This window comes from Anguilla anguilla, chromosome 6 (genome assembly GCF_013347855.1).
Source record: "Anguilla anguilla isolate fAngAng1 chromosome 6, fAngAng1.pri, whole genome shotgun sequence".
Taxonomy (NCBI): Eukaryota; Metazoa; Chordata; class Actinopteri; order Anguilliformes; family Anguillidae; genus Anguilla; species Anguilla anguilla.
In genome coordinates, this window is record NC_049206.1 from 7,987,166 (window position 1) to 8,000,671 (window position 13,506).

The following is a 13,506-nucleotide window of genomic DNA, read 5'->3' on the forward strand; positions in this document are numbered from 1 at the left end:
GTTTCTGATAGAGCACCTTTGGTATTGCTGATCTGCTTTAGGTTGAGTTGTAATTTTTTTGAGCTGGGAGGTACAGGGAGGTACAGGGAGGTACAGTTGGGCCGCTGCCGACGCCTTACTCGTTTTTTTTTTCGTTCTTCTTCTCCAGATGATTGACAGGCTGTTTCCCTGCATGATCATCACTCCTCTGGACTGCTTCTGGGAGGGCGCCAAGCTCCAGGGAGGCTCCGCCTACTTGCCGTGAGTTCCCCCGAGTTGTCGCGCTACGTTGTCGCGTTGCCTAGCTGCGTAGCGCTCGGTGGTCAGTGAGTCTGTGGCGTGGTTAGCCTGGCGGGGTTAGTTGTACGGTTGGACCGTGGTACTTCCTGGCTCGGGGCCGGCACCAGAGCAGTGCCTGCTGGTTTGGGCCCAGTCGAGTGGGTAGTGGCAGCCAGCGTGCTGAATCTCCCTTGCTGGTTGGCGCATGCTCCCGTGGCAAGGGGCTTCAATTTTTCACCAAGCAACAGGGCCGCCACTCCGGAAAATTGGGTTGTTTTTTTTTTGAGAATGAGGACTCATTTTGGGTCGTGCATAAGACGAGGCCTACCTTAGCCACGGCCTGTGTGTGAGTCCTGTCGCCACGCCAACCAGCCAGCTCACCAGGCCTGCCACTGTGCCCCCTACTACACCCACCACCTCACCCCCCCCCCCCCCAAAAAAAAAAAAAAAAAAATGCCAGGGGAAGGCCCTCATGGAAAGGGGACAGGGAGAGGGAGGGAGGGCGGGGATGGTTGCTGGTGTGTGGGGGGGGGGGGGGTGGGGGGTTGGGCATTTGGTTCAGACAATGGTAAGCATTCTTTCAGTTTACGAGTGAGTGTCCATCAGTGAGGGGGCCCGGGAGGGGTGTGGGGGGGTGTGGGGGGGTGGCGGTGGGGGAGGCAGCTTTGTCAGCGACGGGTAACACCACATTCTCATGGTAATCGGCAGGGCTCAGAGCTGTAAGTGTCCCAACAAATAAAATAGGCATTATTCAAACCGCGGGCCCTATAGAAGAGAGGATAAGAAATTAAGAGCGCAGTTTGGTTATGCAAGGCCCTCGGTCGCACCGAACTGTTCCCCCCCCCCCCTCCTCAAAGTGCCGCTCGTTTGCGAAAGCGGAATGCTGGCCCGAAAAACAAAATATCATTACGTAAACGCGCTTGTCCGCACGCCCGCGACGCAGACTCAGGCGTGCGTGCGATAAGCAACATCTTCAGCAGGAAAATACGGGCGGAAGCGGACGGGACGCTCTCGCGCGCCGGCTAGCCTTTCTCACGCCGGGTTCTTTTTTTGAGCAGGAAAAATGCGTAGGTGTCTGATACACCTCCCGTCCCGTCCCGCCCCGTGACTCCGTCCTGCGCGGGATTCGGTGAGGGCGAGAGCGAGGTGTCTTTTCCGATCGGTCTTTTCACGTTGGCGTAAGATTCGGAGGGTGCTGAAACAGGGGCGTTGTAGAATGCGGGCGCTGTTTGTTTGTGTGTCCTCGTCGCTGAAGGGAGAGCCGCGATCGGCCAACGTCCCCGCTAGCTTCCGCTTCAGTTCAGCTGAGAGAGAGAGAGAGAGAGAGAGAGAGAGAGAGAGGGTGAGAGAGAGAGAGAGAGAGGGTGAGAGAGAGAGAGAGAGAGGGTGAGAGAGAGAGAGAGAGAGAGAGAGAGAGAGGGTGAGAGAGAGAGAGAGAGAGAGAGAGAGAGGGAGAGGGTGAGAGAGAGAGAGAGGGTGAGAGGGTGAGAGAGAGAGAGAGAGAGAGAGAGGGTGAGAGAGAGAGAGAGAGAGAGAGGGAGAGGGTGAGAGAGAGAGAGAGGGTGAGAGGGTGAGAGAGAGAGAGAGAGAGAGAGAGAGGGTGAGAGAGAGAGAGAGAGAGAGAGGGAGAGAGGGTGAGTGAGAGAGGGAGAGGGAGAGAGAGGGAGAGGGAGAGAGGGTGAGAGAGAGAGCGAGAGAGAGAGAGAGAGAGAGAACTTCAGAGAACAAAGAGCAGCAATCTATGGAAAAACAAAAGGGCCGAGGCTGGCTCACTCAAGCAAACAGGAGCAGATAAAGGCCGGTCTCTTCGCCCGCAGGACCCGGGTGCTTGGTATGTGGGAATGGGAGAGAACCAGCTTTATCTGAAGCCAGTCTTCATGAATTATTGGAGTCGGATTCTGCCCAGATTCGGGACAGCTTTTCTGTGGTCCTTTTTTGCACCCCCCTCCCTCCCTTCCTCCCTCTCCCGACCGTTTTTAGTAGCCTCCCAGGACAAAATCGTTTTCACTCACACTCAGATATATATATTTTTTTCTCCTCGTGAATATATGTTTTATTTTTCAAGACACATATATGTTGTTTTATTTATTTAGGATGCCTCTAAAGTGATGTGCTGTCATATTATGACATCAAGCGTTTGTTGCTTAAAATGTGGAAATACACATGGGTTCGAGAATGGCAGTGTGATTTATTCATCATGGAAGTTGGTGGTAAATTTTAACTTAGCGGTAGAGTTGTGTGTTAGTAATTTCGGGAGGCAGATATATCTGTGTGTGTGTGTGTGGTGGGGGGGGGGTAAGAACACCTCGTCCCAACTCACACACACCCCACCACCCCTCACCCCCCCCCCCCCCCAACAGACGACTGAGAGGGCAATGTGAGGTCAAACAACTTGCCCTGCTAAACGGGGTCAGGCACAGCGTTTGCATCGGCATGCCGCGCTCAAAGATGGCCGCTCTTCATAAACAAAAAGAAGAACAAAAACAACCGCTAGCTAGCGTAGTTAGCCGCGCGTCAAACACGCACATTTATGTTTAAAAACCACGACATAGCCGTCTATAATTTGTAAGGGCAAACTAGGTTACGTTTTTTTTGCGCTGTTTTTAATCAACAAAAAAAAAATAGAATCTAATACGAGGGGAAAGGAAGCGGTAGCGAGGGGGAAACTGGGAAATTTACGGCTAACTGTTCTTTGTAAGTGTGAGAGAAAAAGTACAAAAGGATTACAGATGAAGAGATTAATGGTTTAACGTCCCTTTGGTGGAGAGTTGTAACTGGCCAGGTGGGGAGGGGGGAGCTGGGGGGGGGGGGGGGGTGGGGCATCAAAAGCACGGGGCCGTTTCAAGAAATCCAGGGTGTATGGCTGAAGGGCGTTTTGGATTTTTGCCCGAGTAATCACGTTTCTGAACCTGGCGTATGGCGTCGGAAACGCAGCTCGCTACCGGCGTCTCCTGCTCGGGGAACGGCCGAGCTCGGCGACAAAAAAAAAAACCCGCCGTGTTTCACCAGCGGAACTGCGCAGGCGTTACGTGGCAGAATCTGCGCAGCCGAACTGCGCTGTCGCCTGACAACTGGTTATCACCCTGCTGCCCGCATTATTGCCTTTGCCTCGAAGTAAATGATACATTTAACGTTGGCGGGTGTTCCCAGGCTAGTAGGGCCAGCCCCTGAAAGCGTTTGTAAACACCGCCCCACTGAACAGTACGAGGGCTGCTTCTCCGCGCCCCCCCCCCTCGCCCCCCAGCGCCTGCCCGCTAACCCCCCCCCCCCCCCGGGCCGACCCGCGGCGGAGGAGCCCTATCAAGATGTTTGCGAGGCGGAGGTAATCGCCATGACTCCGTGCGCGGAGTTAAGAGGCGGGGGCGAGCAGCCCGGCGGCGGCCCGCCTCGCCCGCGCATTGTGGGCGCGTGTAACAGGATAATAACGCCACTTTAAAAAAACGCCATCTGCTGCTGCTGCTGCTGGCTGGGAGGGGGGTGCGGGGGGGGGGGGGGGGGCACTAGGGGCGGTGTCGGGGGGGGGCGGTGGGGGGTTTAAAGCAACTAGGGGAGAGCTGGGGGGGGGGGCGAAAGAGACGCAGGCCACCAGCTGAACTCCGGCGCGCGGCTACACCTCGCTAGCGCGTGAGCGGGAGCTTTGCTCGCGGGACCCGATTGGACGGCGCTCCGGCTGACCGAGCCCTCCTCTCTCTCCGCTCCGGCCTCCGCAGGGGGATGCCCGACATCCAGTGGATGAACCTGGACCCGCTGAAGCTGATGGAGGAGCTCAGCCAGTTCACGTCCCTGGAGGGCTTCCGCGAGATGCTGGAGAAGGCCCAGGTGGGCCATGCCTACATGAGCCGCCCCTGCCTGGACCCCGACGACCCCGACTGCCCCCAGAGCGCCCCCAACAAGGAACTGCGCCAGGTACGGCCCCTCTGCACACCAAACACGCTCTCTGAAGGTGGAAAAACAGGGCAGGGAACGTGTGCGCGAACAAACACTAGCGTCTACTAGCATTGACTATCATCCATTAGCATCTATTAGCATTAACATGCTACAGCGTAAGTCTCCTTATGGTAAGCGATTATGGTCGCGTCTGCACAGGCTAACCACGTAACGCCCACGATGCAGTTCTACTTCTATGTCAAGGGCTGCTCAACCGTGTTCCTGGCGATCTACTGACATAATCTGGCACACCTGATTCTGCTAATTAGCAGCTTGACGAGAGATCTAGACGCTGAATGAGGTGTGCTTTGTTAGGGTTTCGAGGGGACTTACCTCTTCTCCGGGTTCAGCGCAATGGTTGGAACAGGGCTTTTGTGTGGCCTGTTCACAGCGTGACGTTTAACTTCTCCTGCCCCTGCCCCTGCCCCTGCCCCTGCCCCTGCCCCTGCCCCTGCCCCTGCCCCTGCCCCTGCCCCTGCCCCTGCCCCTGCCCCTGCTCCTCCTCTCACAGAGCCCAGACATCGCCCAGGAGCTGCGTGGCGGTTGCCACGGCTTCTCCAAGAAGTTCATGCACTGGCAGGAGGAGCTGATCCTCGGCGGCAGGGCCAAGGACTCCCAGGATGCATTGCTGAGGTGAGCAGGGGAAGGGGGAAGGGGGGGGGGGGGGTGAAGCGGGGGGAGTGGGCGGCGACTCTGACGGGGGCCGGGGAGAGAGAGAGAGAGGGCTCCTCCTGACTCCTAATAACCTCACACATCCAAGGAATTCCTTGCATGAAGCAGGATCAGTTTCCACCTCTGACCCCCGCATAGGATAGACCAATTAAACATGATGGACAGCCACATTAACCGTGGCCTGATTTGTTTTGGAGAACGGGGGAAAAAAACAGGGAGCTTCTCTTCTTGGGGAGAAAAAGAAGAAAAAAAAATAAAATGACCAGGAAGCATTTTTAAAAAACGTATGTGCATGCAAACATTGCATAAGCCTTACTGAAACAGGGGGAAGATATCTTGTTCGAAAGGGTCTAAAAACACGCCCAGTAAAAAGTCCAGCAGTGTAATCCCACTCCTGGGCTTCCCTAAGTATTTTGAATTCTTGTTTTAATTTAAAACCACTGCAGAAAGGAATAGAGTGACAATCTTGGGGCTTTGCCCAGATCTTGACCCTGGCAAATCTCAGTGGATGTGATACAATCCTTTACAACTGGCCATGAAAAGCCACAAACATTACTGTGATATGATTTATTATAATCTTTGCTCTGGACTTTTTTTTTTCTTTTTTCTTTTTTTCAAACTAAGCCACCCAGAATATGTGCCAAACTCATGAGTAGACCATCTGTTGATGCGTATTAAAATGAGAGCACCTGCTTTAACCCGTAGACCACAAGTGCTTGCACACATGTGGGTGTGTGTGCACTCAGAAGGGTTAGACAATACAGTGCAGCTTAGGTATTTACATGAATCCGTTTACATGGGAACTGGTTTGAATCTTTCACTGGGATTCTGTATCGTTCTTAATTGAGCTGTTTGTATTGTATGTGCATCGTAGGCCGGCCTGTTCACGGCAGATCATGTGTGTGCGGGCTGGGGGCGGGGCTGCCGGCGGCCATGTTTTTTTTCTTTAAAAAAAAAAAAAAAAAAAAGTTGGAACCCGACTCTTCGTGTGGCCGTGGTCTCACTGTGGCTGTCGATTTTTTTTGCCCCCCCCCCCACCCCCCCCTCAGTGCCGAAGCCCTCCAGACCATGTACCTCCTCATGAGCCCCAAGCAACTGTACGAGCACTTTAAGGACGACTACGAGATCCACGACATCAACTGGAACCAGGAGAAGGCCACCGCCATCCTGGAGTCCTGGCAGCGCAAGTTCGTGGAGGTACGCTTGACCCCGCCCCGCCCCCCCCCCCGGAGCGGAGGAGCCCTTACCTGCCACGAGCGTGGGCCGTCCCGCTGACAGGCCTATTTTGGCGAGGATCATGGGGTGGGGTGGTGGTGGGGGGGGGGGCAGGAGCACGGCTCTGTCTGAATTCCATCAATCCGCAGCTGCCTTGTAAATGGAGTCTGCCGAGGAGGCCACTGACAGACTCCCAGTTATAGGAACAAGCTGTTTTTGTGATAGCTGACACCCAGCCTGCAGACTGAAGGGGGGAGACCCACAGTGCCTCCAGCAATGCCCGCTTGGAAAAGCATGGGGTGGGGGGGGGGGGGGGGGGGGGGGGTGAGGGGTGGAGGGGTAAGGGAGAAGAGGGGCGGGGGTTAGTTGGGTTGGAGAGTCACTGGAAAAACAAAGTGCAGGGTGTTTCGCTCCCCTAAGGTTGTCGGCCATTCATGGTGCTGATGGAAGGGCTCAGGAGACCATGTGATCTCATTTGATCCCCCTGCCCTTTGACCTTTGGCATCTGTGGTCATTATTTCTGGGTTGTCAGGCTTCACGAGGGCTCGGGGCTACCTCGCTGGTGCGCAGCTCGCCAAAAATGTATACACAGAGTCAGGAGGGGATGTGCCAGGCCAATGAATAATTCACTGTTTGTTTGAATTGTCAGCAGAGTAACTCAAGATGTTTCTGAGTGCAGCGATTTGGGCTATGCGTAGCAACGATGCTAATGCACGCCACGCGATAAATTACGCCTGTTTAAGAGTCTGCACAGAGGAAAAAAAACAGTAACAAAAGACCAATGGCTTGTAAAACTAGGGTACGTTGCGCGGAGGCACGTGATTGGTTGGTACGCGTGGCATTTGGTTTGGAGGGAGCGGGGCGGTTCAGTTTTCGGGTTCTGATCCACCGTGACCCCGTCCTGCAGGTGGTGCACCAGAGCATCCCCGAGAACTCCACCCAGAGCATCCACGCCTTCTCCACCACCACCCTCAACGACATCATGAAGTCCTTCTCCGACGTCAGCGTCATCCGCGTGGCCGGCGGCTACCTGCTCATGGTAAGCGGCACGTCCACTTCCTCTTCCTGAAGTCGTCTGATTGGCCGATGCCCTTTCCCAGGCCTGTGATGGTTTGCATTGCTAATGTAAATGCTAATGAAAATGAACATTCTAGTTCTACGCATTATTATTATTATTATTATTATTATTATTATTATTAAGTAGTAGTAGTAGAAGTAGTGGTCGTAGTAGTAGCACTAGTAGTAGCAGTAGTAGTAAAACCAGTAGTAAATGCTCTATCCTGGTGTTCAGTGGTCAGACCTCTCCCTATCTTATTTCTCTCTCTCTCTCTCTCTGCACAGCTGGCCTACGCCTGTGTGACCATGCTGCGCTGGGACTGCGCCAAGTCCCAGGGGGCCGTGGGGCTGGCGGGAGTGCTGCTGGTGGCGCTGTCCGTGGCAGCTGGCCTCGGCCTGTGCTCCCTCCTGGGCCTGTCCTTCAACGCGGCCACCACGCAGGTACTGCCGCAGGCCCCGCCCACAGGTTTCCCACAATGCCCCGGTGCCCTGGTTCCTGCTCTAACCCCCCGTTTCCCCAATGCCTTTACCCCTCCTCAGGTGCTGCCCTTCCTGGCTCTGGGGATCGGCGTGGACGACATGTTCCTGCTGGCTCACTCCTTCACCGAGACGGGCTCCAACATCCCCTTCAAGGCAAGAACGCCGCCGTTAGCATCGCAGGCTAACCGCTAATGGCGCTAATGCGCACTCGCTCACTCCTCACTTCGCTGCCCCCCCCCCCCCCCCCCCCCCCCCCCCCCGGTCCTGACATCACTTTCGCTCCCGCTGGACATATTTCTCACTCACACCCAGTGTAGGGTTTCAGGGGTAAGGGACACGGCTGGAGCACGAGTACTGAACTCCGAGCTGGAACCCGCAACCCCCCGATTCCCAGGCCACCCCTGTTGCTCTGTAATGAAGCCATGTGTGTGCCCCCTCTGAACTCTGGGTGTTCCTCTCCTCCCCCCCCCCCTCAGGAGCGGACGGGTGACTGCCTGCGCCGGACGGGTACCAGCGTGGCCCTAACCTCCATCAACAACATGATCGCCTTCTTCATGGCAGCCCTGGTGCCCATCCCAGCCCTGCGAGCCTTCTCCCTGCAGGTACCCGTCTTAACCCGCCGTGGCCCCCCCCCTCCCCCCCCCCCACGCCCCCTCCCAGAGTGGGGGGGCGCCAGTCCCACGCCAGGACCCAGACGGCTTTGATGAAGAGCGTTATTTAGAAAAGCCCTCGCTTTTTTTTGTTCTTTTTATCACTCTCCCCACCTATGCCGGTGGGGTAGGCTCCCTCCCTCCCTTCCTCCCTCTCTCACTCCCTCCATCCCTCCCTCCCTCCATCCCGCACCCAGGCAACTCAGGTGGGGAGGGGAAGAAGTAATCAAACGGGGGGGAATATATCAGTATATCACAGAGCCGTCAGCCTCTCTCTCTGTGATCTCCCCGCTGCTCTCTGGGTGGTCCGGGTTCTGATGATACCGAATATAATGTGGGCCTGGGGGGGGGTGGGGGGGTGTAGTGGGCCTCTGCCAGCCTCCTTCAGGGTCGGGGCAGCCATGGGACTCCCCTCTCTGCCGATTGTTCCTTGTTGACGGTTTCGGGAGGGGGTGCAGGGGGAGGGCTGGGGAGAGGTTTGGAGGCGCGGGATGGGGGGTGGGGGGAGGGGCGGTGATTTAGAGCTGCTTTTTAAGTTTGCGAGATTCAATCGACGGCACTAAAACAGTGAGGGAGCCTGAATACGGACGCCTTCTTTGTCAAGTTCAGGCCCGACTGGGGAACCAAGGTCTGGGGCACGCTGGCGCTAAAAAACTATGTCTTTCCCTCTCTCTCCCTCTCTCTCTCCCTCCCTCCCTCTCTACCTCTCTCTCCTTCCCTCCCTCTCTCCCTCTCTCTCCCTCCCTCTCTCTGGGATTGGTCCCCACCAGGCTGCCATAATCGTGGTGTTCAACTTCGCCATGGTGCTGCTCATCTTTCCCGCCATCCTGAGTTTGGACCTACACCGCAGAGAGGACAAGAGACTGGACATCCTGTGCTGTCTCTACAGGTAACGCTGATACCTGTAGGGGTCTGTGGATGCAGAATGGCCCATTGTCAACCCCTTATCCTGACTGAGATTTGTGTCAGAGTCATGTGACTTTTTGGCGATGTCACAAGTGCCATTCTATCTATGTGTAGTTTGAAATTGGTGTGAGAATGGCCATAAATTGACCTCTGACCTCCTCTACCTTCCTCCAATGGCAGCCCGTGCTCTTCCCGGGTCATCCAGATCCAGCCCCAGGAGTTCTCAGACGCCAACGACAACCACACGTACCCGGCGACGTCGCCCTCGTACGCGGGCCCCACCATCACCACCAGCACGCAGATCACCACCACGGTGCAGGCCTTCACGCAGTGCGACGCGGCCGGCCAGCACATCGTCACCATCCTGCCGCCCACCTCCCAGATCTCCACCAGCGCCCCCTCCGTCCTGGTGCCCCCGCCCGCCGCCGCCGCCCCCTCCTCCGCCTCCTCCCCGGACCCCTACGGCTCCCAGATCTTCGGCCCCTCCAGCTCCACCCGCGACCTCCTGGCCCAGGTGGACGAGACCAAGGAGGGGCGCGAGTGCGTGCCCCTGCCCTTCTTCCGCTGGAACCTGTCGGACTTCGCCCGGGAGAAGTACGCCCCCCTGCTGCTCAAGCCCGAGACCAAGGCCGTGGTGCTGGTTCTGTTCGTGGCCCTCCTGGGCCTCAGCCTCTACGGGACCACCATGGTCCACGACGGCCTCTACCTGACGGACATCGTGCCCCGCGACACCAAGGAGTACGACTTCATCTCGGCCCAGTTCCAGTACTTCTCCTTCTACAACATGTACCTGGTGACCATGGGCGGCTTCGACTACGGCAAGAACCAGCGGCAGCTCCTGCAGCTGCACAACGCCTTCAACTCCGTCAAGTACGTGGTGCGAGACAGCGACCAGCGGCTGCCCCGGATGTGGCTGCACTACTTTCAAGACTGGCTGAGAGGTAAGGCCACAACCCATTCATAATTGTATACGTACGTTTATTAGCACTAGCTTAGCATTAGCATGTGTCTCCACACTCTCAGAAACAAAGGTACACAAGGGTACAAATTCTGTACAAAAGTACAAAACTGTACCTCTAAATGTGCAAGTGAAAAGCGATTGTACCTTTCTAGGTACTGAATGGTACCTTTTTTTCTGAGAGTGCGTACTTCAAATTAAGCACGTAATTGATAGTACACTGTTTTTAATACGCGCACACACACACAGTCATATACATCCATTCCTTCCATTCACTATAACAGTAGAATGATTCTTTATTTAATAACAGGAAGTCGGGGTGACAGAAAGGGGTACATATTGCCTCCTTTGCTGAAGGACCCTGTGGATTTTGACTGCTGTCAGCTGCCCCCGGGGTGGGGATTGTGTTTGAGTCTCAGCGTTGGGCCTGTCGGGTTGACTGGCGTGTTCACCTTCAGCACTCGGGTGAAGAGGGGAGGTTTTTTTTGGGGGTGGGTTGTGGGGGGGGGGGAAGCAGGCAGTGAAAGTTCACCCTGCCACACTGCTCCCCCAGGCTGTGTCAAGGATCAAGGAGGGCTAGAGGTTGTCTTTGTCACCTCTTGGCCTCTTCCCCAGGGCTAGGGGAAGGAAAGATTTGGGGGGCGGGGCAGTTGATGTGCGTTGGGGAGGGGTCGGGAATCAAGGTGAAACAAGGGAGAGCAACAGGGCCTGGAGAGAGAAACAGGGGAATTCTCCAGCCAACAGGGATACTGGCCTGACATGAAAGACTCTTCTCCTCTTCCCTCCTCATTTGATTTTATTTCTTTTTTTTTCTGGGGGGGGTTTCCCTGTAATTATGGAATGGCTGGAAACTGTTTTTCAACCGCACTAGACTTTGTAATTTAAAGAAGAAAGGCTTTCCTGTTTTATATCTCCGTGGCCCACACGCATGATGTGTGTGTGTGTGTGTGTGTGTGTGTGTGTGAGCATGTGTGTGTGTGTGTGTTTGTGTGAGCGTGTGTGTGTGTGTGTGTGTTTGTGTGAGCATGCGCATGTGTATGTGTGTGTGTGTTTGTGTTTGTGTGAGCATGTGTGTGTGTGTGTGTGTGTTTGTGTGAGCATGTGTGTGTGTGTGTGTGTGTGTGTGTTTGTGTGAGCATGTGTGTGTGTGTGTGCATGTGCTGTTTGAGGTCGAAGGCTGGTTTTGAGGCTTGCTCAGAAACATTTGGGTTAACGGTCATGGAGCTGCTGGGAAACTCACATCGCTCCCGGGGGAACGCCCTCTCTCTGGGAGCTCCCCCGAAGGCCTGTTTAATTAGCCGGATGCCCCAGGACGTCCTGCCACCTCCCACAGTCACCTCGTGGATACCCGAGAGCTGGGCGCGCCCATGACCCATAATGCATCTCTCTCCAGGCCTGCAGACCGCGTTCGACGCCGACTGGGCGGCGGGCCGCATCACCTGGGACAGCTACCGCAACGGCACCGAGGACGGCGTGCTGGCCTACAAGCTGCTCATCCAGACCGGCTCCAAGAAGGACCCCTTCAACTTCAGCCAGGTGCGTACCCTAGTCCCGCCCCCGTCCCCGCCCTCCTCCATTGCTCCTCTTCCCAGTCCGCACGCCCCGCCCCTCTCCGCCTGACCTCATCTTCCTCCTCCCCTCCGCGCAGCTGACCACCCGTCGCCTGGTCGACGAGGAGGGCCTGGTGCACCCGGACATCTTCTACATCTACCTGACCGTCTGGGTCAGCAACGACCCGCTGGGGTACGCCGCCTCCCAGGCCAACTTCTACCCGCACCCCCGCGAGTGGATCCACGACAAGTACGACACCACCGGGGAGAACCTGCGCAGTGAGTAACCGCGGGCAACCGCTCCCTTCTTACCATTTGAGGCCTGCTTCCTCAGTACTCAGAGTTCCGCCAATTCCTTCGATGTAAGGTGCCCTAATCAACCTATTAACAGAAGTACATACGCCTGGCGTCTGTCTTAATTATTATGAGCCCACCCGGACAAGAAATTCTGCTAGCACTGGTTCTCAGTCAGGAGAAGACGCAGCAACTCACAGTTAAAAATAAATGAGTTATTAAGTTTGCAGAGATTTTAGTTGATAAGAATTAAAGCAATATGCTATGATAAACCATGTTATTTCAGAACTTCAAACCGTGTTATTTCAGAACATCAAACCATGTTATTTCAGGACATCAAACTATGTTATTTCAGAACATCAAACTTGTTATGTGTTCGCTTGTGTTTGAAACTACCCGGCTGTCTGGTACAGTATGTAATAATCCGCTGATTTCCGTTCTGCCCCCCCCTCCCTCACCCCCCTTCCCCCCACAGTCCCTGCGGCCGAGCCCCTGGAGTTCGCCCAGTTCCCCTTCTACCTGAACGGCCTGAGGCAGACGTCGGACTTCATCGAGGCCATCGAGTGCGTGCGCTCCATCTGCGAGGAGTTCGCCCGCAAGGGCGTGCCCAACTACCCCAACGGCTACCCCTTCCTGTTCTGGGAGCAGTACATCGGCCTGCGCCACTGGTTCCTGCTGGCCGTCAGCGTGGTGCTGGCCTGCACCTTCCTGGTGTGCGCCGTGCTGCTGCTCAACCCCTGGACCGCCGGCGTCATCGTGAGTAACGCACCCCCCCTGCACCCCCCCTCCCCACCCCCCCCCCCACGCCCCGCAGCGCGCACACAGCTCAATAACCCCGCCGCGGAGTTCTTTTCTCTTTGGGGAGGGCTGTGGCGGGTTGGCCGGAGGACGCTGCTGCTGCTGCTGCTGCTGCCGCCCCCCCCCCAACCCCCCCTCCCCGCTACCCCCCCCTCCTCTCTGCCCCCCGCTCCCCCCTCCCTTTTGTCATTCTAATCCGAGCTGCCAGGGCTTAGAAAAGGAAATGCAAAGGACCGGCAAAGCTTCCCGGAGGCTTTACCTCCAACCGCCTTTGTCAAAAATTGGGGACAGGACGGATCGGGCCAGTCGCGACCTTGGCCTGCTAAACCCATCCATCAGGAGCTGAGGGGGGGAGTGGGTGGCGGATGGGTGGGTGTCGCTGGGGGGGGGGGGGGGGGGGGGGGGGGGTTGGGTGGGTTTGGGGTGGTGGGGGGGGTCCGTGTCAGCCCAGCGGCTGGGAAACATTTCACACAGCGGCTGCTGCAGGGGGAACAACCACGGTCCGCGAGGGGGGGGGGTCCCGGCTTTGGGGGGACGACATGGGACTTTTAGGGTGACTGCAGCAGCGGCGAACGGGGGGGGGGACTGGCGATAACGGGGTGGTGGGGGGGGGGGGGGGGGGGGGCGTATGGTGGCGATAACGGGGTGGCGGGGGGGGGGGGGGGGACGCGGCGGGTTCTCGGCCCGTGTTTGGGGAAAATGGGGGCCGTGAGTGAGACGGCACAAACAGCTTTCCCGTACA

General features: G+C 56.6%; 1 protein-coding gene across 1 annotated transcript in view; it reads left to right on the forward strand.

Moving 5' to 3' along the window:
* ptch2 (patched 2) overlaps positions 1–13,506 on the forward strand; it is a 40,527-nt gene that overhangs the window by 17,129 nt on the left and 9,892 nt on the right. Inside the window, exons 5-17 of the mRNA XM_035420802.1 lie at positions 149–240; positions 3,969–4,164; positions 4,697–4,818; positions 5,907–6,054; positions 6,980–7,111; positions 7,414–7,569; positions 7,669–7,761; positions 8,085–8,210; positions 9,029–9,147; positions 9,345–10,105; positions 11,516–11,658; positions 11,771–11,951; positions 12,442–12,722. Of these exons, the coding sequence (XP_035276693.1) occupies positions 149–240; positions 3,969–4,164; positions 4,697–4,818; positions 5,907–6,054; positions 6,980–7,111; positions 7,414–7,569; positions 7,669–7,761; positions 8,085–8,210; positions 9,029–9,147; positions 9,345–10,105; positions 11,516–11,658; positions 11,771–11,951; positions 12,442–12,722 (2,550 nt within the window). The remainder of the gene's footprint in view (positions 1–148; positions 241–3,968; positions 4,165–4,696; positions 4,819–5,906; positions 6,055–6,979; positions 7,112–7,413; positions 7,570–7,668; positions 7,762–8,084; positions 8,211–9,028; positions 9,148–9,344; positions 10,106–11,515; positions 11,659–11,770; positions 11,952–12,441; positions 12,723–13,506) is intronic.